Genomic DNA, 27,881 nt, shown 5'->3' on the forward strand with positions numbered 1-27,881 from the left:
GACCAGGTGCACCTTCTGTTTTTTTTTCTTCTAGAAACACCCGCCGAGCTGCTCACAAGCAGCAAAGTCCGGGGTAGACGAAAGAGGAAAGAAAAACTATGAAACGTTGTTCAAACAATAGAGTGATTGGGAAGGAATCAGTGCAAATTAGTATTCTCCCAGAATCTTCGAATTCTGTTCACCAAAGGTCAACATATGGAAATAAAAGACGTATTGAGCTATTCAAGACTCTTTTTATAAAAACAAAAACAAAAAAACAACAATAAGTGTCTATTTATAACATCTTCTGCTCCTAATCAAAGCATGCTACAACTGTGTATACGTGTGCAGCTTTGGTAACTCGTGTATAACTCATACACCTGCAGACGAATAAAAACAATGGATGTGGTAACTGCATCCATGGCAATATTATTGTTAAACATCCAACTAATAACAGGAGATAGTTTAAATGTTTTAGTTTTCGGTGGTAACGGATTTATAGGAGCTGAAACTGTAGAAAAACTCCTGTCAGAGAACCATGAGGTGACAATAATAAATCGTGGCAACTGGCGTTGGGATTCTGAAGAAAGAGTGAAACCATCCGTTCGTCATATTAGTTGTGACAGAATGGAGACGTTAAAGAAATGTAAAGGTATACGATCGCTAATGGACCAGGAAGACGGTAGTCTCTATTTTAATTTCATAATAGACTTTAGTGCGTATTATGCACACCAGATAATAGATGCCCTTAGAACATTTCACAAACAGTTTGGTAAATATATTTACATAAGTACAGATTCTGTGTATGACGTGTGCACTGAGAAAAATCACACGGGGTTTTCATTAGAGAGTGATGCTGTACGTCCTGTTGACCCACAAAAACGTAGAGAATATAGCCAGAAAGATGGTTATGGAAATGATAAGTTGGAGGGGGAGGAAGTATTGATGCATTCTGGTATTCCTTATTTAATTTTACGACTACCAGACGTGATTGGGCCTAGAGACAGCACGTTTAGGTGGTGGTTTTATCAGCTCTGGATCAAACTCTCGAACCATTTACCATCTCAGATCACTATTCCCAAAAGATTATTTTATAAACCGCTTAGTTTTGTATATGTCAAAGACGTAGCTAACATTATCACGAAAGCCTTATATTTACCAGAAAATGTGTACAGTGCGGCTTATAACCTTGCTTTCCCAGAGGTCAAAACTCTTTACCAAGTTTTATCCCACATCAGAGGACGACTTGGAAAGGACTACATCAATGTCATGCTGGACGAAAGATCTGACTATAGTTACTTCTATCCTTCTGTTACAGTGGGTCCAGTCGATACACAGAAGGCAAGGAACATTCTTGGCTGGAATTCTACATCATTTTATGAAGCCGCTGATCAGACTATAATATTCTACGAAAAGGCGATCAAAGATGAAAAGTTTGGTAGAGATGCAAACAAAGTTATTGACATGTTAAGGAAACATTTTAGTATAAGTATAAAGGATATTTTACGAGCAATTGAAGAAGAGTACGGGAAATCAGATCCAATCCAAAAAGAAGAATTATGATTCATTCTGCTTAATATTTATTGCAATTTGAATCATTTTTTTCAACATTTTAATAAAACATCCAATACAGATCTTTGAAAAGCGGATCAGGCATAAGTCTTACCTAATAGTAAAAATGACATTTTTTTTCTCATCTTTAAATGGATGTCATAAAATGGATTGAATTCGTCGCAAGGTGCTGCTTAATACGACCGCAGGGGTCCTACCCTGAACAGTTGGGGCAAGTATGGATACCCATTCCAGACTGATACATTTTGTACAGATCTGAACTTTAATTGCGATTAGAATTTGATACAGGATAAGAATTTAGAAAGAATCAAGTGACCCATTTCTGACACCTAATTCATATACGGTTCAAGTAAAAACCCAGACTTTTGTGGTATGGCAACTTGTAGTACATTATCAAGGAGATCTATTTATAATCGTTATAATCCGGAATACGCTTCTTTTCAGTCTCAAATTCATAGACGGTTCAAGCCACAACCCACAAAATAAGCCTTCCTTTAGTGGTATAATTTCATTAAGATCTATACACTTATACCACAATACGAACGCTTTTTTGCTTTGTAAAAAAATAAATATTGATTCACAATTCTCAATATCATCCAGCACTATCCAGCTGCAATTTTTGACATACAATATTGACTTTTACTTATTTCGCTTGAGGGTCTGACAGTAATCGTTTTAGTAATAATGACAAATAGCTCTTAATGTGTAGATTTTGTTCATACTGTTATTTTAAAAGCATGTCCTCTTGAAATGTCTACTGGCTAATCTACAAAATTGGACATTTTTTTTTATGATTTCAAATACTGTCCAAGGTATTCCCTGCCTCAGATCATCATTCTTTTTCTTGTTTATACTAAAAATCAAAACAATGAATGTGCACTGACTTGAAAAAATCATGGTTATATCAGTGTTTAGGTTCATTTTTTTTTATTGTGACATCTTATTAGCATTACATTTTTTAAGACTCCAGGATAATGCATCCATCCGTTTAAATAGCTGTTCAGTGGTTTAAAAACATAATATTTACCCTATATTGCAGTACAAAGACAATAACAAGGACTTAACACCATCTGCAGCTTGAATTTGTTTTATGGTTTTCCTGCTTTTAGCCAAGCCATAGCAGTGATGTAAGTAGGTGGGCTTGTCAGAATGCAAGAAGTTTTTCAGTGTGATATTTCATTTATTCAATTTAACACCGACATGTTAAACATCAAACACATTCCAACACTTTTCCAAACAAACTATCATTTGTCCACAAAGTTAAAACAGACACACATAAAAGACTCAGTGACACAGCAGTGATAACAGGGGAAGATTTCATCACATTCAATAAAAGCTTCATTCACTACATATTATAACAAACTGAACGTCACCTCCTCCTCAAGTCATTGTCTGAGGAGGAGACAGAAGTTCATTGCAGTATAAAGATTGTATGAACTTCTGAATCAGCCTTCAGAATACAAGTCAATTTTACACCATAATGCCCATGCATTATTTGGCCTCTTAAAATGTTCCTGAACATCAGAAAATAAATTAAAATAAGCACAGTACATATTAAATTAGCAGACATTAAAACATTAACAAGCAGTTGCAGTGAACAATTTGCATAGAGGTTTAAATAGGAGACTACATGTATATATTTCTACCTTACATAACTGTTACTAAATAACATGCTCAGAACCAACATTGGTGAATCACATTTTCATCATAAGTTCGTTCACTTTGGAAAAAAGAATAAATAAAAGATATAAAATAACACATGTAACAATATATTAGTAACAACTCTTTGTAATAATCAAAATGATGAAAATGTTAACTCACCAAACAAACAAGGAAGGACCACTCTATTACACACTCAGATATTGTTAACAATACAATGCTTTACCATTATACTTCTACCATTTCACATGCAAGTGATCTTTTAAGGTATTTCTGATGGCAACAGATCTGCATGTAACTTAAATAATTCTATTGCAATAACAATGTTAGATATGCAATACTAGTATAATCAAGGGATGATTTTTTAATGTAAAGTATCAAACAGACAAGTGTATTAAGTTTTGGTAGATTGAAGCAAAGCTACACTGCTGGCAAACATTACATGCACTAATCAATATCAGCAACAAGTATACCAGAAATTTGCATAGAAAGCAGCAGATAGGTGTGCTCATATGTCACAGATAAATCTAACAGAGAAAACAAAGTCAAACTTATATCTGATGTTTACAGATCTGTTAAAACTAATATTCTGCATAAAAATTTGGGTTAAAGACTTTGGAACCACATAACCAAGTATATTTTTATATTGCTATCCAAAATATTTAAGTTAAAAGTAAAGCCCTCTCAGCACTTTGACCCTCAGGTAGATGTCTGTAAGATAAATACCCAGTGCATAGTAGAACCTGACAGTCACAGAACCAGATTTTTGAAATCCATCCTTCTTTTTATAAAAAGATTGTATGTAAAAATATTTATCTTAATACTTCAGGTAAAGTTATTTTTTGGATTTCTTCATTTCTCTTGATAATGAGAATTCCTTATAAAAACTTTGTTACACTGATGAACAATGCACTGACCATAAAAAAAGGCAAAACCAGGACAAAGTGCTGAGAAGACACAGAGTAAAATAATAAAACTAAGAGAAACTAAGAACAACTAAGTCCAGACTTCTTCTTGACAAAGATATCTTTGATGTTCATATTGACTTGTAACTTCTCTCGGGTGACTGGTGTATAATCCAAACAAAATCTGAAAAAACAAAACTAATTATACTTTATTTCAAAATATTACTATTGTTTTTTTTTCCATTCTTACATATACTGCAATACATCATGTTTGAATTATTGAAGGCAAATCACAGTATGCTGATTTCACAGGAATATGATCTTCTAATTAATCCAACAACCTAAAAGAATGTTTTTGTTTAGAGATTTAAACCAGTTTTAACAAAGTAAAATTTCTTTAAATTATTTCAAAATTCATAAAAAGCTACTCTTGTTGCATATAAGATCTACATGAATACTCTTGTTTATGGGAAATTTAATGACGTACAAATACTTCTGATTTCATCTTTTCCAATCAATTTGTATAGTTGAATGTAGGTATGGAAATGAATTTATTCAACCAGATTTTTTTTTTTTAGACCTATGAAACGGATGAATTTTCACACCAAACATTACCAAATAATTAATGATTTAATATCTGATACATTACCTTTTGAAGGCTTCAAGTTCTTTTTCTGTTTCATCTAACTCTCCATTTTCAAGGTCTGATTCAGACTTTGGCAAGAAGATCTCATCTGAAATTACAATGCATATATAAAAAGTCTAAAGGAATCTGCAAACCAGCAAACTTAATGGGTATCTGATCGTCGAGTCATGACGATGCAGCACAAACAAAAAACTTGTATAAGTCTAAAGGATTGTACAACGATACCGATGAAGATGTTAATACACTATAATAAAATATATAATGAGCAAAATTTTCATATATATATAAATACAAGTATGATTAAGGCTTACGAAAATATTAATTTCAGCAGCGAGGCTGATTTAATTTTTGGTACTCCATTTTGCCTCAAATTATACATTCATGGTAGAATACAAAAAGCATCCATAACATGTCTGGACTTGCATCACCATTATATACTTGCCAAAATATTTTTCTCATCAAATTATGCATAACACAGCACTATTTGTTACATTTTATATTTATATGATGACCACCACCTTTCATAACAAGCTCTTTGTCATAAGAAACCTACCAATAACACTGAGATCTTCACTGTTTCTGTTCTTCTTCTTGTTCTTCCCTTTCTTCCCTCCCTTAGTTTGCTAAACAAAGTTGATTATGATAGACATTATAGTTAGTTTAACTTGATTAAATAAAATGTTTCACATTGCACAGTTTTATAGGACCACAAAGGTATAATGCCTTGGTTTAAATTGAAATAAAATACTTCTTATCTATAAAATGACAACCTCTTCAGTTTTGTTTTTTTTTTATTTATTCTTATTATTTACCAGCTACATTTTGTTTGTAAGAACAAGCTCTTTCAAGAAATCTAATCTTTCTTTTTTATATTAAAAACATTTGTTTGAAATCAACAATGCATGCAGTATGTAAATTTGTATAAACATTGTATATATAAAATCATTCTTATACTGATGTGCTATTTGTCAACTTTACTTTTATTGTATTTACTTCAAGAGCAATTAGCTTAAGTTGAAGCAACACAGATATCATGAATGCTAGAACAATAACAAACCTGGTCTTGTGGTGGTGAGTTACTACCCTTTGCAGAAATTTTCTGTGTGTCTGTTTTCTTTGGAGACGGAGGTGGCAAGGTAGCAGGAGATATTGGCTGACTAGATTTGACAGGCTGTGATGGAGTACAAATTTTTTTTGATGTTTTACTGTTATTGTTCCCATTTAACTGGATAATATTCTTGTTTAGGACTATATCATTGTTGTTTTGAACTGGCTTTCCCTTTCTCTGCTTCAAGTCACCATTTTCAATTCCCTTTTCTGATGTTTCAATGTCTTTCTCGTTCTTAAGATCTTTTCTTTTGCCAGCAGTTTTAGGCTGATGAATTTGTTCTTGAACATGTTTGGCACCACAATTAGCTGATGGATTACTAACATCTACAACTTGTCGAGAACTGACTGGGACAGACTTCAAAATGTCAGGTTTCTTTATATCTTTTAGATTGACTTTACCATTTGTATGTATAGGTTCAACTATTATTTTCCCAGTTCTTACAGTTGGATGGGAATCAATAATCACTTTTCCAGCTTTTGCATTTTGTTGAGTCTCAACAATAACTTTACCAGTTTTGACTGTTTGTCGTGGTTCAACAACAATTTTTCCAGTTTTCTGTTGGGTATCAACAATTACCTTTCCAGGTTTCACAGTCTCTGTTCGAACAATGTTGACTGTTCTCTGCACCTCAGCAGTTGTTTTTGAGGATGATTTGAGGGGAGCTTCAGACAATTTCACCTGAAGTTTAATATTGTTTTTATGACTATTGTCCACATCTTCCCTTCCTTGTGGAGGTACTCGGACTAAGTTTGGATCTTCTTTTTTATCACAGCTATTCTTCATCTCCTCCTGCTTCATATCTTCACTTTGTTGCTTCTTTTTCTTTCTCTTTCTTTTTTCATTTTTGCTTTCCTCTTTTTTTGCAGCATTTATTAAGTTTTTGGCAAGTTCCTTCTCTCTTTCCAGTCTCTCTTGCTCCAATCTTTCAGCTTCTATTCGAGCTTTCTCTTCTGCCTACAAATAAACCCATATCATGAACCAGTAATTACAACTTTAGCTAGAACACTTCAACATTTTTTGTTCATAACCTAAAAAGTCTAAGTTCACAAGTAATTAACCAAACATAAAAATAACTAGTAATATGTTCATTTCAGTTTACACACTTATGCATTGGGATACCCAAAACCATCTTGCTTTATAGTTTTGGCTCGTTTAATGTTTATCTGAATTTACTATTCATTTTCAAGAATAACTTGAAAAATGACTTTGCTATTACCCTTAATTTCCAAATTCGGAAACACAGTTAAGAAATAAAATTTATATAAAGATACAGCTGTCCCTTCATCAAATACTATGAAAGTACTATTTTTGTGGAGTACCAATTTTCATGGTTTTTGTGGGTAAGCCAAACCACAAAATTTGGTTTCCAATGAAAAGGAGATGTCCATTGATGTGTATACTGAAAACCTCAAAAACCGTGAAGTAAAGAATCCACGAACTTGTGTTACTTCCCTAATCCACGAAAATTAGTATCCATGAATTGAAGTACTTTCACAGTATTACAAAAGCCATAAAAATGAAATTTTTATCTTACAACTTTCTCTGGTCTGTTGTGAGTTTACAGAATGAGGAGATAACTCTAGGAGCAGTGTAACAATACAAATACATACAAATACAAAAGCTTTAACATTGATATTTTGAAACAATACATCACAAGATCCTGGGAGCTTTTAAAATCGACATACCTTCCTTTGTTTCTGTCTAGCACGTTTAGCAGCTTTAGCACTGAGTACTTTCTCTTCTTCTTTTCTAGTATCAGTTCCATTGATAAAATGCAATAGTTCATCTAGTTCCTGTTTTTCTTCTACTGGCTCCTTCACTTTATGGTTGCTGGACAGAGAACAGGTCTCTTTGTGCTTCGTCTCACTCTATTTTAATAAATTAAAAAAGTTTAAAATTATGAATAGAGGAATGACTGAACAACAAAAAAGGACATTGAGATTATTTAGTCATAAATGTGTCAACTTAAACTATACTGCAAGTATACACTTATAAACAGAAAGTAAATCAATACATATATACCTCTACCATATGAAAGTTCAATGTATAATTATTTTGAAGATGCCATCTCCAGAGTGTCAGCTTGAAATCCTTGGGCATCACCATTTTTAGGTGGGGTATTATTGACATTGTGATCTGTCCTAACATAATGAATCTTCCTGGTCTAATAACACTGGATCAGCCCTAACAAACATTTTATCTTCTATTAACCTTGACAATTAACTAGTGCTCAGTTCGAGTTGTGTTTGGCAGTGACCTTTAATCAACAGGTAAACTGGTAATTAAAAGAGGAATATCCATCACTGATTTAATTAATCATTTAAATATCAATAATCAGACAATGACATCTGTCAAAAATTAAATACATCAATTACTTTCAATACATAAGTAGTAATGAATTTGAATGAATGTTTGTAGATTTAGAAGTGTATCATTCTAGAAGTCATTAGTATGTGAGATTGACATTCAACTTAAAAATATAGCTCTCTTTTGTTCTTCAAAGCTTCGTTGAAGTTGAGAAAAAATTGCTCTGAGTTACCAAAATAACAACACTTGAAACTTATTACAACATCCAAAGATGTTCAAGGAAAACATCAATTTGCACATGTTGTTGTGCAAGGTATACCCCCACTCATACAGAAGTTGATATTGGACAGCACCCAAAATTGCTTACAACTTATTGTCTTCTGCACCATCTATATAAAGCCACACACCAAATTTGAAATCAACTCATCAATTGGGACGAAAGATTTATAAAATGAAATTTTTCATTATTACACATAGTGAAAAATGGAAAGCTGATAATTGAAATCATTCAATCCATTGGGTACCAAGATTATTGTGATGAAATTTTGAAAGGTGGAATGATAGACCAACAAGGTGATTCCAATATACCACCAACTGGTTGAGTGGGGGTATAAAATGTATGGGGCGGTTGGAATGTACTGTATTCACTTTGTACAGAAAGTTGCAGTGTGTTTCAAATCTTTTTTTTTTTCAGTGAATACACAACAAAATAACCATACAGTCCTATGCTTTCTGTCTCAAAGATAAGTCCAATATTCCACATGATACACATTTACATGTACATGGATTATTGGAATGGCAGCACAGTTTGAATGTTAACACTTTTATCACTATATATCAACCAAATATCAACCTACAATGGTAATGATACCTTCATTACATTTTACAAACAAAAGGATATATTTCTTTCTACCATTTAATAACCTTGTTATTTAGACATGTGAAATTATATGAACTGTTATTTCATTTATAGCAGTTTTTTTTTCACCAGAAAAAAGGGCAAAAGTAGAATTTTTCTGATAAATGTATTGCATTTAATTTTAATGTGTTGGTGGTACCCCTTAATATCATGTGTATTTTGCCCTAGGACACACTTTTATATGGAATAGCCCTAAGTATGAAAGGTCCAAGGCCTCAGTCTGTCACTAATTTGAACTCATGGAACTGCTATAAAGGTTTTTTTACCTAAGTATGCATACATTTTACCAAATAAAATGCTATATCCATATTGATTTGATATACTTCACTTTCAAGGCTGTTCCATATGAACCAAACGCTCTCCTGTATGTACTTACTTTCTTTTTCAGTCGTAGTCTTAATCTGTCCCTCATCTCAGCATAGTTCTTACTAGTGGGAGTCTGAGGAGGCTACAACAAAAAGATTGAAAGTGTTATACGTAAATCATTAAGAAAACATTAAGACAGTGATTTTGCAACCCTTATTTTGGGTCAGAATTTCAGCCCCATTCCCAAAAAGAAAGCACTTAAAACTAACACAATGTGAAATTTAACATATCCATAAACAGCTGCATCATGAGTGCATGATACATCCTTACCCATCTGGGAGCAAACAACTGCTACAACTCATTGAAAAAAAACTTAGTACTATATATCATTGTTAGGTAAGCCTGTCAGAATATCTCCAAATGAAGCCAGGAATAACAAAGTGCTTGTCAAAAAGTTCAGAGAAGCGTGTAGTTGGATGTCTTTCACCTTCAACAGAGATGAAATTGATTGGAAATATGAAGTTTTAATATGTAAGTACAAACGCCCTTTATTACTTATTGGTATACCATCTAACAACAGTTTCGTGAAAATTGGGTGGGCCGTTTTGATGTTTCTAGTCTTTGAAGTCCCTGTGTTGTTTATGGAAAGTAAGGACCATCAAATTGAATGTTTCAACGTTTGTATTTTACTCTTCTTTTTGCTCAGAATTAATTTATCATAAAAGATCAGGACAAGAGCCAATTACTGGTCCATGTTCTCAGTTTTTAGTGGAGTCCTAGTTGCTCATTTACTTTTGTCTTTTTGTACTGTTATTTTGGTTAATTTCATGTTCTTTTCACGTAATGTCAGGGACAGTCCTGTGCCAGGTAACAAGTAAGATTCAGCTTTCTGATATGGTGGACATCTGGCATTTTGTGATCTAGACATTGCAACGTCTGTCCAGCTAAGTCGTTCGTACACCTTCACAGAATACATGAAAGAATCAGTTACGTTGTCAAAACGCAATTTTTCGAGGAGTCATGAATTCATGTAATTTAAAATGACCAGTTTTCACAACAAAAAGAACAAAAGAACCAACTTGAATACAATGAATGCAAAAAATATATTAACCTTAAAATAAATGTGTACAATTTAGCATTTTCACTAAAAAATAAATAGATCTTAAGACAACTCTTGTAGAGTTTGAAGCAATTAAAATAAGGAAATATCATATGATGCAACACAAAAAAAAAACAAACAAACAAAAAAAAACACCTTTTTTTAGAGTTAAAATTCAGTGCCTTAGAAAGGAAGTCGAATTATCACCACCTGGAAGATCATTTAAGTTCAGAGAAAGTCAAGCATACTGTAGATGTGAAAAAAAACCACCCCATTATTTTAAAGAAATGTGCAATGACTATGAAAAGAAAATTAGTAAAAACCACCTCTTTTTAGAGTGACCATGCAATAACAATAACACAGAAAGAAAATAGATATTTCAACATAAAATGTAGAGGCCTTCAAACAGTTATAACATGCAAGTGAAGTCTGAAGTAATTCTTTCTTCAAAATATGGCATTGAATGTTTAATCTTGACCATTCCTGTTTTTTTTTTTTAAATTAAGTTCCATAGGGCAACATGAATATTTGTAAACCCTTATATGACCCTTTTTGATGGCCATAAAAAAATTAAATAGTTGAATTAAAAACTTACATTGCCATGTCCAAAGAATTCACAATAGCAACAATCACAGTATTTGCCATCTTTCTGACTTGAGTTAGTTGAGCTTTGCTCTGAGCAGCTATCATCAATTCCATCTCCATTTTCATCACAATGACCTTCACAGTCTGGCTCCATACATCCTGTAGATGTTCCTACACTTACATTGTTTACAGGAGGTGGAGCATTACGACAACCAGTAGGAGCCTCATTTGATGGCTGAACATTTTGAGCGTTCCTACAATTATGACTACATGTGTGAGTGCTAACATTGGCATTTAGACTGTTCGCAAACTGTCTTATCATCTGCATTCCTTCTTTGGCACCTTCACGGATGTTTCTGGCTGCAGTCTGTATGAAGTCCTGAGTTACCTTGTCTGATATTCCACCATTGGAATGATTAACTGTATTGTTTTTATTTGCTGTACTTCCATTATTGTGCCGCTTTCTAGGCTGAGTTGCTTGAGCAGCAAGTTTATCAGAAAGAACTGCAGGTTTTTGTTGGGGAATGTTCCCACCAAGGGGTACTGGCCTAGTACATGGAGGAGTAATGCTACTCTTGCTACAACTTGTGCTTGTAATTGCCTGTGTATTACTTGGCACACTTGAAGTAGCAATGTGATTGTTATTAATACTGGCTGTGTGGTCACTAATGGCTTGAGTTGTGGCTAAAGATGTATGAACGCTGGTAGACGTTCTGAAAGAACTAATGGTAGGTGAAGTTGATGTCAATACTGTATCCATTCCTGTTTGAGTGGACACAGAAAATGGTTCAGTCAGAAAATTAGTGGTATAATTGGTAGTTAGGGGAGCTGCTGGAAGCAACTCACTTCCAAGACCATGACCATACTTGGGTAAATTGGACAACATCATCCGTGAATCATATGTATTATCCCAGTCACCATAGGCATGGTAAATATGTTCATGAATTCCATCAGGTGAATCAAAGTCTAGTTTCAGTGGAACTTTAGAGGACTGAATAAGAGGTTTAGGCTGCCTGAGTGGCATGTGAAGGTCATAAAGTTGTGGTTGTAATAGTGGTCTGACATGTGAACGGTTTGGGAAGCCATGCAGTCCAGCAGAACCATGTATGTGAGGATACAAATGGAGTTCTCCAGGTTGAGATGTTGGTGTAACTTGCTGAGGTAAAGATGTAGAGACAGCTTTTCCTTGCTGACGTAAACATACGTAGCACTGACACTGGTTCTCCTCCACTTTAATCTGAAGAACGGAAGAAAAGAATTGTGAGGTATTGCTAACTTATTAAGATACCCCTCTTAAATACACGATAGTAAAATATTCAGTAAAAAAAGACAGAAAGAAGATAAGTGGTTGAACTGTTTTCTGAATTCAAGATAGAGAACTTAAAACTAAAGCTCTGTTATATAGATGAAAGGAAACCCATGCTGAAATCCCAGTACATCTACTTCTGTTTATCGTAATAGAATTCATCTGATTTATCTAGAATTCACAACAGGCAACATGTATTTGATACTTTGTGGATCTTGAAGAAACATTTATTATTATGAAATGGTTTGACATGCCTTAATCATGTTCTAGACATCTTCATAATTGTACAAATACAGTATCTTTTCTGGCTGATCTGATTGATAAATACTTTCTATACCCAATTATAACAATAAAAAAACAAAGCTGGTGAAAGTTATTACTCCTGATTTTTTTTTAATTTTTCAACACAAAATGTAGGAATGATACCAAATTAATAAAAAAGGGGTAAACATTTGTATAATCTACACCAAAATCATAGGGGCTAACAGGTTTATTTTAATATTTTACCATTTGTTCAGCTTTGGCTTGAGAAACACAGTGATAACAATCACATTTCTCTGAACTGATGAGCTCATCTGCACCCTCATCATCATTGAGCCATGATGACGTCAAATCAAGAATCTGAGTTTCATTAGGTTTATCATTATCATTTACTCTTTCTTCTGGATCAATATCCTCCTCTTCATTGTCACCATCATCTTCATCATCATCATCATCATCATCATCATCGTCATCATCATAATCATCATCTTCGTCGTCATCATCGTCATCTACATCTGACTGACTATTTCCTTCAATTTCTTCAGGAATTTCTTCAACATTCCTACAAGATAAGTTTACTTCTACAGAACCATTTTGTCAACAGAATCTATTCTAAAAGGATGAGAAAATAGTTCCATTTAAATGGGACAACTAAAAATCATTTAACAGACATTGAAGAAGAAAAACATTCATGACATTCTACCATTAATACAATAAATAACTTTACAGGTGTCTAAGAAAACCTTTATTGGGTCTAATTTGTATCATTTACTATCAATCTTGTCTGTTTTATTCCAATTAATTGTTTGAGTATGTTATGGTATTAGTTAATCTGCATATTCTGACTTTTGACATTTGATCAAATTACCAATCTTGATGTTTTGGTTCTAACAAAATGTTCAATGCTGGCTGTATAATAATGACTAAATGAAGACCACAGAAAAATGAATTGAAAATGGAAATTTATGAAATATACAAACCTGTCTCCTGTTTCATCAAAAGGTAATGTAAGGCGTTCATGGTCAACCATAATAGGACTAGAAGACCCACTACTGGATGTGGTACTAGACATGGAAGGAGGACTGACATCTATTCTGTATCGATTAGGGTCATGGAGAAAGTTTATGTGACTGGAATTTTCTGTGGCTTCTAAGGCTTCAGGGTTAATAATACCACAGGTTATCATATGTGTTATAGTACACTCATCACATGGACATCTACAAAATTACAGTAATTACAAATATATGTTCTAAATACAGACTTCATTCAGCCTGCTGTTAAAGTCTTAGAAAGTGTAGTTTCTATTATGTAGGAGTAGTTTCAATGAATAGATCATAGGTTTCTGAATATGACTCGGTTTTCAGTAACAATATGGTACAGGTGAAGAAACATTATACTTCAAAGGTTGCTGAAAAGTCATGATCACGAAAAACAACAAGAATGGATATGGTGAATATGTCACAGAAAAAACCTCATGTATTGGAAAAAAATAGTTCTAATGTCAAAATCCTGTCTTTAAAATCTCTTTGTTGTATAACCCTGATACTCCCTTTGTTACCATGTAAGAAGCAATATTTTTAATACATCAGAAGACAATTAACTACTTATTGGGATAAACGAAGAGTGAACAAAATCTGAGATAATCAGATCCTTAGAATAAACAATTTACTACAAAGCTTTACTTTACAAGATGTCAAATGTAAGATAATTATTTTAACTTTGTACTTAACATGAACATTTGACTTGATCTACAGCAGTTACTGCATCTAAATTGTTTCTTCCTTTATTTTTCTAATAACTATGAATTGTTTTACTTCTTCTCTTATCAAGAAGCGAAAACTATTTCTAACTTCAAATACCTTTTACGATTACACCGAGGACAGTGACATTCCTCTTGACTTGGTTTGGTACCTTGCAACATCATCCTCATTGTTTCTGTGAACTGCTGTTCAAAACTAAAATAATCAAAATGAAGCACTGGCATTTTAGTATGTGATAAACATGATCTACTTGGAATAAAACAACTTACAGCTCGTTCATTTTGACCTATGGTAATCATTTCAGATCAAATACAATACAGTTGACTAAGCAATATATTTCTCTTACTGGCTGGAAAATTTAAACTGAAAGGTTAATAATTCAGAATTAAAGTTTGTTAATGCCTTCAAAATCATGTCTCCCCTGTTCCAAAGTTCAAACTCACACAAAATTAAGTGAATCATTAATTCCTGGTAATATGCACATATTATGTCCTTACTACCTACAAAGTTTCATGAAAATTTAATGCTTACAAAAGTGTGACTGACAGACAAATGGACAGGACAAAAAAAATGTGTCTCCACCAAAGTAGGGGAGACACAATTATCTAATTAAACAAAAATTAAGACTCAATCAGTAACTGTTATTGTTCCCTATAAATGTTACAAACAAATGGTGATTGTGGTTTCAGGGGATATTTTGCATATCATTCCTGTCAAGATTAAAATCAGTCAAATGAGCAAAATGTTAATGGTCTATCAAGTTGGAGGACAGAAGTTGGACTACAAAGTATCATACTGAAATGTTATACTTACTTATGTGTAGGTAAAGGTTCATTATTCTTGGCCACTTGCTGTTCTAAAATTGTTCTCTGAGCTTTGAAGAACTCCCAATCTTCTTTCAACATTTTTTGTTTTAATTTTAAGGCAGCCTAAAAAAAGTTTCCCTGTTTAAAATGCTGCCAAGACAACAAGTTTGTTTATTAAATCAACATTGACAACTTACATCTCAATTAAGACAGAAATAATACTGGTACAATGTACATTAATTTTGTATTCACTATTATGTCAAGGAAAATGTACACTCACAAGTATTTTTTGCTCATTTAATCAGAATTTCTGAACATGGCAATAGAGGTTATAAATCTGCATATCTGTCAAGGATTTAAAGTAGTATATCGACACTACCATATTACGTATTTTAGTAAGTTCTTGTTGAGTAATGACTGTAGTTAGAAAACTCAAATGTTAAACAAGAAATTAGATCATTGTTTTTATTTTGCCATGCCTGCACTAACGCAGACCCATAAATTATCTTAAATTATGCAAAAATAAACACAACTGCTAAGGAAATGGAATATCATTATATTACTTGGGTCTACATACACATGTATTTGCAGACTCTTTTATTTCATTTCAAATTGGTAATTTACTTCCAGGTTTATGTAAAATTGAAGAAATACAGCTTTTTTATCCATGATTATGACCCAATTGTACAGTGCACATTATCTGAAAATATAGACAGAACACTTTTGTTCAGCAAGTAACATTTTTTCAACTTTTACAATATTAAGGGAGTTAATTACTGATGTACCTTCAACTGTTAAGTAGACAGATCATCAACAACTTAAAAAAATGAGAAGAAATAAGCTGTGATCATTTTACCTGTTCCTCATTATACTGTTCAATTAACTGTTGACTATCTCTCCAAACAACAGAAACAACAGACATTTCATCATCAAACTTCAAATATCGATGTAACAGATTTGGGTATGTGTCTTCATTGTATGATTCTTTAGATGCAGCACCCATTCTGAAAGAGATTATAGTTATCAAAATACAAATACTCAATTGGCAATAAAATGCTTCACAAGACACAGCTTGATAGGACTGCAGAGGTCAAACCCTGAACATTTGGGTCTAGTAAGGATGTACCGTTTAAGCTTGATACAAGCTTTGAATGTTGATTGCAATTTGACTTTTCACAAAGGATAAGAACTTGATCAGAATCGAAGTGGCACCCTTTTGACCCTTAATTTATAATTGGTTCTAACTGTAACCTCCAAAACCAATCCATACGTATGGCACCCTGTGATATAATTTAAAAGAGATCCATATACTAAAAAGTTCTTGTTGAGACATGGACAAACATATGCTTTTGACGAATTCTACTATGAAATGCTTGTTACTGGTTGTATTTAAGGTCACTTAATCCAAAACCATTTGTCAGTATCAATACCAACTTTTCTTTTAGTGGTCAGAAAGTATCTAAGAACGACAACAGCGCCATACCAGTATATTGCCAAAATTTTTTGCAGTTGTATAACAAAAGCTAATGTTTTGTGTCGACTACATAAATATTTGGTATTCATAAAAAGCTAACAGATATATGAAAGATATTAAAGATTTTACTGATCTATTAACAAAGAAGCATCTGTGTTTAAAATATGAAGCAAAATTGCAGTTCAATTTGCTTCAATACATTTTTGTCATTTGCAAAGGTCCATGTAGCATAGGATAATTCATACATACAATTTATGTATTTTTATTAAAAATAGTGAGAATTTTTTTACATATTACTGAACAGGGAACCTGCTCATTCACTGATCACTAATATAATAATTAACAGCATCTGGTTAGAGACAGTTAATTCACTAATGCTAAAATAGAAAAATTGAAATATGTTTACCTTAGTTGTGTGATAATAAGATGAAGACTGCTTTGTATGGAAGGTTCAGTATAAGCTATGGACTGGAATAAATGTTTGTTGTGTAACTCCCATGTCACATTAAACTTAGCAAGGTGTTCTGTTTTCTGAAAATTGCAAAACTTAAACATGTTTGTAATTCATATTTAAATGTGTAGAAGACCAAGCAGGAACTTATTAGTTTAATGAACAAGATTATAAATGTATTGCAAACAGCAATCAACAGTGCCTCACCAGCACTAAATTGGAACTAAAACAACCAAAACTGTTTTCAAAACCATCAAACCAGAATTAATTTGACTGTGGAAAAAATAACCTGATAAAAAAAAAATCAGTAAAAAGATAGAAAAAAAATTATTTTAAAATAATTTTAAAAGTTAAAGGCTTATAATTTAAAAATAAGACATGCAAAGTAGCAGCTGAACTTCCCAAATTTCTAAGATCACCAAAAATTATTTGAAGTGGACCAAAACTCTTTTTAGTTTAAATGATATAATCATATACCAAAAACCATCTCAATAACTACAAGCATTCAGAAAAAATTGACTATTACATGTTAATCACATGAAGTTTACTGAATAAAAGGAATATCACCTCATTTACAATCACTGATGCTAAATTCAACCTAACTTGATCTGTAACTCATCACACACTAGCATACTATAAATCATCTCCTTAACTAGAAACATTCAGAAAAATAATCAGTATCCCTTCAGTCATAACAGGGAATAACTCTCAGACAGTAATAATACTACTATTCAAACTTGTAATGAGTGCTACATATAACTTACAGTCAATATATCATAGATTTAAGTGAGTGGACCATTTAATTATCACCTGGAAGTGTGATGGATAAATAGACATGAGAATCCTATATACTCCCAATTCCTGAGGCAAAAAAATATCAGTTTTGCTTCACTTATTCAGTATTTAACTTACCAGTTTGGTCAATATTTCTGACATCTTTCTGGAAACATTACACAGATGGAAATACTCATCTAACAACAGAGATATAAAAGCTTTAGCTTCTGGAGGAGTTTTGTAACCAGAATTTAATTGCTTCAATAGTTTCACCTTCATCTCAATAACAAACTCTCTAACTTGGGACTCTAATCTCAAAAACAACTGATGTGGATCCCTTGTGCATAGCCTGCAATAAAATACACTTTTTTTAAACAGGCGTACTTTACTAGCTCAACAATATTTTTAACCACAAAGGAGATACAACTATTATGCCAGGTTTTAATGAATTAAATACATCACCTACAGATGTAAAATATAAATTATTTGCACTTTTTATCTTAAAGATTTTCTTTTCCATTTTAGTGTACAGCTGACACTTTTCATAGAAGTATTAATAAAGTTATTCATAAAGTTAACTATACTATTTCAAGCCTTAAGTGTTAATTCCAGAAATTTGCATTAGAACCCTAAAGGTCCCTTTGGATACATACATGTATCAAGGGGTCATTTACTGAAAACAAGGATTATCAAAATTTACCAATACTAACATAGCATGCCCTATACCACATCATGTACAGATATACATCGAAATGAAAAATGAATAAGGAGGTAATTTGATGATTATATTTCATCATTTAAACTTGTATTTCCAATGATATGTTGTTTCACTTGTTCTATATACAGAGAATTGCACTTTCTAGCTTTTAGACCTACTTTTTAAATATTTTATCATCATTATACATTTACTACAGATAAACATCTATCCATTACATTTGAAATCTTTCTTGTTTTGCAACCACCAACATTTTTTATTTACATAGCCAGTTCTTTCAGAAAACTAAAGAAAAAACTTGATTTTCATATCAAGATCTTGAAATCTAGGTTTCCAGACATTTCTTCAGTATGCAACATCAGGAAAATATGTTCCAGGGCTAAAATAAACACTGATCTATTTCACTTTTCCTTGCCATTACATATCTTGTTCATGCAATTGTCTGTGCATAATTAGAAAGTTGAAAATCACCCTGGATGCAATCACTACCTGTCAACTAAATCTCTTGCTTCTTCTTCTGTTGGGACATCATTTTCAGGAGTAATATCTTCCTCTCGACGACCATACATCACTCGAACTAATTTCCTTAATTCTGTCCAACAGTTCTGTAACTCCTGTGTTTCCAAATCATGCTGTGCCTCTATTTCTCTGTGAACAGTAATTAACAACTAAAACATCAATTCACTGGGGTGTTATTTATTTTTTAGTTTAAAGCAAAATACGTTTTCGTTGGTGTTTAATTTTGTGGTCATTTGTAAAGTAACTGAGGGACTTGTTCCTATTTCTGGTATCATCATTGCCAAGTTGAAGCCAATTTTCAGAGGACATTTCAGTTAATAAATTATATTAGTTTTCTTTACTGATACACATGTATGTGTTTACAAAAAAACTTGAACAATAAAAAATTGTAATTAAAAAATCCAAAATGACTAACTTCATTCTTAAAATCTATTTCTGGTAGAAATTGCCATTACATAAATCAGGTAACTCCATGGCTATCTAACACTCATTAACTTTTTACAATTAAATTAAGAGAATGAAAGGCTGGAAATTTCTGGATATGATTTCTGCCACCATAACACATCATATGATTCCAGGTTGACTCATTGAAGTCAATTCATCTGACTTAACAGATTATCGTTAGGATTTAAGGAACATTTTTTTCTTGGTACATTTATTGTATTCATTTTGGAAGGTCATATCCCAATACCTTACAATTAATCAGCAATTAACATTAGACAAATATGATTAATTTATATCAATTCAAAACTAATATTTACACCACTATTCAAGATATATGAAGGTATCAGCAATAAATGAAAACAAAAGTTCCTTGAACTAGTACCTCATTTCAACACAGGCGTCACAGGAACACATTCCACCATTTGTGGTATTTGGAGGTGTCCCTAAACGTAAAGCAGCATCAGGTAAGAATGGTGGAGATGAAGGCTCTGGTGGTAAATCTGGGTCCTAAAATAAGTATTTCATCATAAAAGTTTCAAAAAGTGATGAATGACTCTTGTTATTCACTTCCTATAACTTCAAAGGAAATTTGAAATGTCATTTCAGTTAAAAAATACCTGTATATAAAACGCTTTCGCTGAGCCCAGCATGATTTGACCACAGCCAGTCCAACTCAGTTCACTTGAGGCAAGTGTGGACACAATATTAGTTTTTGACAAACTTTAACATGGGGCTTACAGTTCATTAGAGGTACAACAACTGGTTTGAATACAATATTGTATAATAATTTGTAAATGAAATGAAGTAAAAAGTTCTGCTCTTTATGTGCTTTCATGATTAACATTGTACCCTAATATCTCAAAAACAGCTAATGAAAGACTAAATTTGCTATCATACTTCTAAAAGCCCATGTAAAGAGGAAATTAATGATAAAAATCATTAAAATCAGATGGATTTTTTTAAATACAGTTTCGGAAGGTATGAGATAATATCTTGCCACTTTATGACCTTTGGTTCACTATGTCTTAAGTGATCAAAAGGAAGCAAAAAAATTAACAAAAATGACCACAACAACATCATAACATAATCTGACTGCAATTTTTTGTAGTCTCACATATTTTTTCCAAACCCATTACACAAAATAAATTCAAATAAGTGCCTTTTAAATTGGTATTGTCTGATGGAAAAGGTGTCGGGTTATTGTACCTACTCAATAAAAGGGACATGTTTGCTGGTTGACAGTTGATTCTAATGTAATGAAACAAGGAAAAAAATCCTATTTAGAATAAAAGCATGGTTTATTCCTCTGATCAAAAGTTTTTGTCTCGTAATGTCAAATTCATTTATAACTCCAATCCAATCTGCAGTCCACTGATTTGTCAAAACAAATGACTAACTTCAGTGAAAGATGTTACAAAATCTTAATCTACAGTGCACAAGAGTTTGAAAAATATGCAGAAAAGTTAATAAATTTCCTGCTGCACCCTGCATACCATAAATCCTGAAACATTTGGATTCATCTTCTTCAAATCCATCTCTTGATCCGTTGACTTTCTACACTCAGGACAAACCCATAATGGAAGCTGCAAGAAGATACAGGTACCAATACAGAATCTTACTAAAGGCAGTTATATCACAATAAATTCAAAGATCACATGAATACCCAACAGCATTGGCTCTAGGCAGAATTTTTTACCTGCTACAGTATTACTACATAATATAAATTTACTATGAAATATTTTAAAATACTTTGAAGGGTGCTGATTAATATGACAGCAGTGGTCAAACCCTGAACAGTTGGGGCAAGTATGGACAAACCTTTCTTACTTGGTACAGCTTTGAATTTTGATTAGAATTGAAACAGTCATTTTTTTGGCCCCTTGGCTTACTCCTAAAAAGTCAAATCCTCTCTTTTGGAGAATGGCAATTTTGGTACAATTTCAAAGCAATGCACTCCCTTTTACTAAAAAAAATTATCCAGAAATAAAATAAAAAAAAAAAATATCAATCCCAGTCTTCCTTTGGTGGTATGGCACCTTGTAGTAAAATTTATATGAGATCCATCCATTTTTATTTAGGTTACTGTCCAAACATAAGAAAAATGCTTGTTTCATGCCCCTTTTAGGCCCCTTATTCCGAAACAGTTCAAAGTATTTACCCCCAAAATCTTCCCATTCTTCCTTTAATGGTATGATACCTTGTTACACAATTTCAAAGCAATCCAGTCACTAATAGCAAAGTTTTGTTTGAACATCCAGGGTTCTCCATGTTACTTTCCTTGCTCTATAAATTCAATATGAGCGCCATGTGTATACACTTGCATCACACATTGCAAATCAGCGATGTATTTCCCAATTACTCTTGCTTATTAATCACCTATACCTGTCATAAATCAATATGATTGGCGCTTGTGTTTTTTCTAATGGTAAAACAATGTTTTGACTGGTAATTTCCAGGGGGTTAATGTGTCAGGGAGTGAAACGCGTGGGTAAACAAATTTCTGATTGGTCAAATTTGTGATTATCACCCTCAGCAAAATCAATAGGAATCAAATAAGCTGAATGATTTCTACTGGTTTTTTAATGAATGAAATTTGAGAAAGATTGGAGAGGGGGGAAGACAATCTTGAATTTATACAACAATGTCTTCACAATCTCTGCATTTATCTGACACAGAAGAGAAATCCAATTTGCTTAACTTTTTTGAAAGGGTGATGGATCAACTAACAAAAGCTCTAAAATATTGTTTAATGACACAAAAAAACGACATCGGACTGTGTAAGTTCTTGTGAATAAATTATAAATAACTTTTTAATGATATCAACACAATGACCACACCTACATGTACCAGTGATTTTAATTTCTCTAGAGCTGTGGACCTATGATCAGGCCTAAGGAAGAAAAAACTTTACCTTGGTATAATTAAGTTAGATAGTACAGACAGAAAGATTTACCATTGTCTCATTCAACCTTATCATACATTCTTCAGCAACTTATTTTCTAAGTGAAAGGACACGCACCTCTATGAAAATTTCTCCAACCAGAGAGTGAGCCATGTGTTCATTCTGATACCTGGAGTTCTTCATGGATGAAAATTTTATGGCACAATAATAGCTGATGCGGATGCATTCAAGATAAAACAATTTCCATTTTATTATTTTTGAATTTTGTTAGAATATGATATTTATTTCATAAATGAATTCTTTTTTCAAGTCATTGTAACTTTCAATTTTCAGCATTAAAAAATATCATGTACATAAATAACTCAGGCTAAAAAAAAATATGTTCCCACAAATAGTGTCAATTGCAAATTACAATGAAACCAACATATACATGTAAGTGTTAAACAAACATACATTTGCATTACGCAAAGAAGTTGACATGGGAAGGGTTATTAATAAGAAGTTCATTCATGACAGAAACCTCATCTAGTCATGAAATCAGGACTCATTTTTCTTTATCCTACTTTTCTTTACTGTATTCGACTTTGGGAATTTTCAGTGTTCATTCCAGACAGCACCCTTACCCCATTGGCACAGATATTTTATGCATGGCGCACAACAAGCGAGGCATGTGGGGCCAGCGGGCACACAATATTCCGTAGATTGATCTCTGAATTTCCAGATTTTTTTTCAGTTCCGTGTCCGTCATTTAAAAGCGCCAATGGCCTTGACTGTTTCAAAGAAAATATGAAAAACAAAAGTTCAAAAACGATTTAATGAAACTGCAGGTGGTGTGCATAGTATTTCTTTTCATTGATTTCACCTAAAATGAAACTATAAAGTGTATACAAACTTGAGGTTAACTTATTTGTTGGTTGAATCTTTCCTGTTCAAAAATGACCCCTTAAAATACTGCCACATTGACCCCCTGTTTTGCTATCAAGGGGGCCGCCTCTGGCCCCCTGTTGCAATTTTCTGGAATGAACACTGAAATTGGAGGAAGATACCCATCAAGGGAAGAGCATGGCAGTGTAAACAATTCAAAGTGTTTTAGCAAGTATCATATGGAATAAACATTGTTTTGTGGGTTTTATATGTTCCTTGATAGGTAAATCAGTTTCTTTATTTAAAAACTGCTTTAATATTCAACCTTCATTCAACTTTCCATTTAAAAATAGTCACACACATTTGGCGAAGGTTGAGTTACCTTTGACAATAGTCAGTTTTGATTGGCTCACTTTAAATATATTCATCTTATTGACACTTCCCTTAAAATTAATTTGTTGGGTTAACTAATTAAGAATCTTATTGGCAATGTCATAATTATCTTCAAATTGGCTTCAGCCCTTAATTTGTCATGATTAATGATTCTGATTGATTGTTGGGGTTTAACGCCCGAGCAGCAATATGTCAGCTATATTCAGGCGATGAACATGAAGTGGATGATAAAATGAACATGAAATGATGATGAAATGCAAAATGGGATGGGACACAAGGATAATGGGGTGGACAAATTTTGATTACCACTGGAAAATAGGGAGAGGTGGGTAGGGTTGGGCAATTTAGCCTCCTGTGGCGAACTCCTATGGTTCCTACTCCGGGATAACCACAGTAGGGTTCTTTAACATGCAAGGAACGTAACATCTTTCCCAACGTGGTGCACCACTATGGTTTGCGGCCAGGTTTTCCGTATTATAGCCTGACAACCCCAGCATGTAACACGCCAGGGGTACCCCATTCCACCACCTGGGGCACACACCCCATTTGCTCTGTGGGCAGAGCGTCCTAGACCCCAGCTAGGGTTCTGAGCACTATTCAGTTGCCTTTTACAACAAACTTAGCGCTGCTACAGGCCTATTCTTTTGACACCCGGACCTGCACGAGGCTTGTCATGATTAATTGATTTATATGATCTGAGTCTGTAATTGATAGGTTTCAGACATAAAATAATTTCAGGCTGATCGATGATGGTAAGAGTTAATCATGGTGGACAACATTTAACCATGGCAGTCAGCCATGCTAAAACAGCTCATGGAGAATCCTGCTTAATTTTAAGACCTAGTGACCCACAGATGCTATAGAAAAATTTATACAAGATAGATACCTGAGTTAAAATATTAGTTTCTGTAGACTTCTTTTCATTATCATTGTCTGTAAAAAATTGTAATAAAAACATCAACTTTGGCAAGGATTGCAAGTAGATGGGAGTACATGTAGGTGCCTATCAAGATATTTCATATAAAGAAATAGCCATAAACAATCACATGCTTCTAATAACAACAAAATTAAGAATCAAGATGGTATAATTGACTTCTAACAGATTTTAAACATGTCAGCTGGAATATCAAAAATCAACTTATTCTAATAGTTTTTTCATTAATTCAATTTATGTAGGATATACAACTAATACATCAAGAAATTAGTAAATATCAGAGATGAGATTTCAGGGAAAGGTCAATGCATTTAAAAATGCACTAGCCGGGTGCTTTTGTCAATTCAAAAAATTAAATTGTCCTTTATGTAGACTTGAATATTAAAAGCATTAACAGTATGTTACACTTACCTATTTTCAATGCTGCAGCTTCTGGTGGATCCTGTCTTTCACAGCCACAAAGAAGGCATCTCTCTTTGTCCAGATATGGATTAGGTCCCCTTGACAAGGAAAGCAGTTCAAGAGATTCAGCATCATCACTTGCATCCATCAACTTTTCAAGTCTTTTCAAGGTCTAAATTTTGAAAAAAAAAAAGAACCAAAATTACTTTTTGATTACTAAGTCTATAATTTGTTTTAAACACACAACTGTACATGTAAGAAACATGTCCAAGTATCCGCAAGACTTCTCCTATGACTAGTAATCGGAGTATATCCATAGACACAAATTATATGTAACATAGGTTATGAGATGAATGTTCAGCTTTCAGATGCCTTTTTGTTTCTTTTTTATAGGCACATGTAGTAAATATATCAATTATAGGGTAACTTTACAAAAATGGAGTTTCACAACCACGTTTGTGAACATCTTGTTGTACCTTCGTACATAACATCTAACATTTTCTGAAGTACAATGTACATCTACATTATGTATGTTCAATTTCATTAAAGCAGGGGTTTCATAAGGTGGCAATAATAATACAAAACAGGATTTAGGTAACATGGGTTATGTTCTTAAACTCTTTTCTCTTCACATGTTGTACATTACTTTCAGTAATGTTACTTCAATGATTGCTGAAAGTTACCTGAACAACAGTGTTCTCCCTAAGAATTACAGAAAGCATCCTGGTAACCCCTGAATTTCAATATAGCATCACATTTGTATCGGACCCTATGGAAAGTTCTTTTTGTATAGCATCCTTGCACAAAATAAAGCATCAGGGCAATGTGATGCTATATGACCCTGAGGAGATTACTGAACTATAAATATTGAAGTTTACAGGACTCAACTCAGTGTTTCCTGTGAGACAAGTGGATTCACCGAAGAATCAGTGTTTTATATTTTGTTAATTAAAAATTGTATGCCTTAGTTTACCTCTCAGTTCTCAAAATTAATGCTGTCTTTCCTAGTGAAACATTCCAAATCTGTCAAATTTGTTTAAAAATGTCCTAAAAGAACATCTGATGTGGGAGATTCTCCACCAAAGATACTGTCTCATATGGGAGGTAAAAGTAAACTTTTTATGTCAAAATTCTATTATTTAGTATTTTTTCACAGAAAGTATAGTAATTTTCACTTAAAATATTGACATTTTAATGTGGGAGATTCTACATTGTTCAGTGATTTTGTGGTGTGTTTATAGGTAAGAGAGGTAAGAGAGGAAATGTATATCTGCCACAGATTTGAACTTGAAAGATCTTTGTCAACTAACTATGAAATAGTTGTATCAATTCATTGTAAAAATTATTCATCATTTATGAGGCTCCTGTCGATATTAGTAATGATACGAAGTTGTGTAACTACATAAAAATAAAATTGTGATCATCTCAAATGTGCAATTTATATTCAGTGATATTTTAATGACTGACCAGTTTTGTTGAAAATACAACTAAAATTGTAAAAACAAGTCATCCTATTTAGCTCATTAGTGTGAAATCAGTTACCATGATGCTATTGATCAAAAGGTTAAGCATGTAAACATCAGGGTTTTAACCTACAATTTTGGTAGCCACTAAGTACAGTTCTTAACAATCACTGTAGAAAAGTCAATAGCACACACCAAGTTCCAGAGGCCATTGGCTAATGGGCCCTTGCTAATTTCAAACCCTGCACATGTATATGTAGATCACATGCAACTAAGCAATGTTACCTGGGGTTAAATGGATTAATCCCAGACTTTTGTTGACAGATGTCGATATGTGGTTTTGGTACTTAATGGGGAAAATTTGAAGCAGGACATTGGTCGATAAGCATGGCCTGCAGTAAAAGTAGGGGTATTAGACAACTGTACAATGTACACTTTATATGTGAATAATCAAGTAAAAAAACAGAACTTTTTGTAATCCTGAACTTGCTTCATTTCAACTTGATTTATCAAAAGTTTCAAGGCATGGTATACATTTTTAACATAAATAAATATATACATATAGTGTAATAATTAAGTGCCTGTGAACAACAAATTTAGAGAGGTAAAATATTGGAAATAACTTAGGTCACTGGTACATGGTCTGATATCAAAGCTCCTTGAAAATTCAATTGTATATTTCATATGGGTAGAAACAACCATTCTTGTTGTACACAAGGCCAAAAACAAAAATGTAAAATAGTGTATGTCCAGATTCTGCATTTTCATTGGCAACCACCAGAGACATTCCACAAATATTTTGACACCAGACAGTACTTTTCAAAGTTATATATGATCGACACTGAGTATTCGCTAAATGCATCAAACGACTTGAGTATAACTACCTCACTGTCTATAGCTGGTGAGAGAATATCTGTAGGAGAATTTGACAGCTTCGCTTCCGTTCCATTTTGACAAGTCGACGACCGTAGGGGATTCTTGGCAACAGGACTTTTCTTGATTTTTCGCCGCTTCGCTTTCTTATCATCGGCAGCACTCATTTTTATAGTACTTTCGGGTATCTAACTACAGTGAAGTAGCCTTAAAATGTGTTTTCTGTAATCAGACTAGCAAAACATGTGAAAGTATTTTGACGGGTGTCCGTCTATCAAATTCAACATGGCGAATATCGGGCAACTATCCCACAATGCATTTCGTCTTTTCCGTATAAGGACAAGGGGAGGTTATCCTCGGACACAGCCCATACATAGATTCTTTACAAAAAAACTGAAGCAATATAGAGCTGACAAAGCTTGCTTTATAATTTAATAATAACTTATATAAAT

At 33.2% G+C, this 27,881-nt stretch overlaps 2 protein-coding genes across 2 annotated transcripts; one reads left to right on the forward strand and one right to left on the reverse strand.

Moving 5' to 3' along the window:
* Positions 1–329: 329 nt before the first annotated feature.
* Positions 330–3,295, forward strand: LOC148622765 (uncharacterized). The gene has a single exon (XM_088572941.1). The coding sequence runs from the start codon at positions 379–381 to the stop codon at positions 1,540–1,542; it is 1,164 nt and encodes a 387-aa protein (XP_088429067.1). The 5' UTR covers positions 330–378; the 3' UTR covers positions 1,543–3,295.
* Positions 2,711–27,744, reverse strand: LOC148622766 (protein FAM193A-like). Its single transcript, XM_088572939.1, has 20 exons — positions 27,441–27,744; positions 25,103–25,265; positions 24,644–24,690; positions 21,092–21,181; positions 19,981–20,105; positions 19,125–19,283; positions 18,059–18,269; positions 17,102–17,226; positions 16,078–16,225; positions 15,229–15,344; positions 14,515–14,610; positions 13,636–13,872; positions 12,902–13,217; positions 11,099–12,325; positions 9,475–9,546; positions 7,558–7,740; positions 5,819–6,826; positions 5,315–5,384; positions 4,765–4,849; positions 2,711–4,299 (listed from the first exon to the last, which is right to left on the reverse strand). The coding sequence occupies exons 1-20, from the start codon at positions 27,594–27,596 to the stop codon at positions 4,197–4,199; spliced, it is 4,737 nt and encodes a 1,578-aa protein (XP_088429065.1). The 5' UTR covers positions 27,597–27,744; the 3' UTR covers positions 2,711–4,196.
* Positions 27,745–27,881: the final 137 nt, after the last annotated feature.

Source organism: Perna viridis, chromosome 3 (assembly GCF_037379345.1).
Source record: "Perna viridis isolate PV_CMFRI_1.1 ecotype Kerala chromosome 3, ASM3737934v1, whole genome shotgun sequence".
NCBI lineage: Eukaryota > Metazoa > Mollusca > Bivalvia > Mytilida > Mytilidae > Perna > Perna viridis.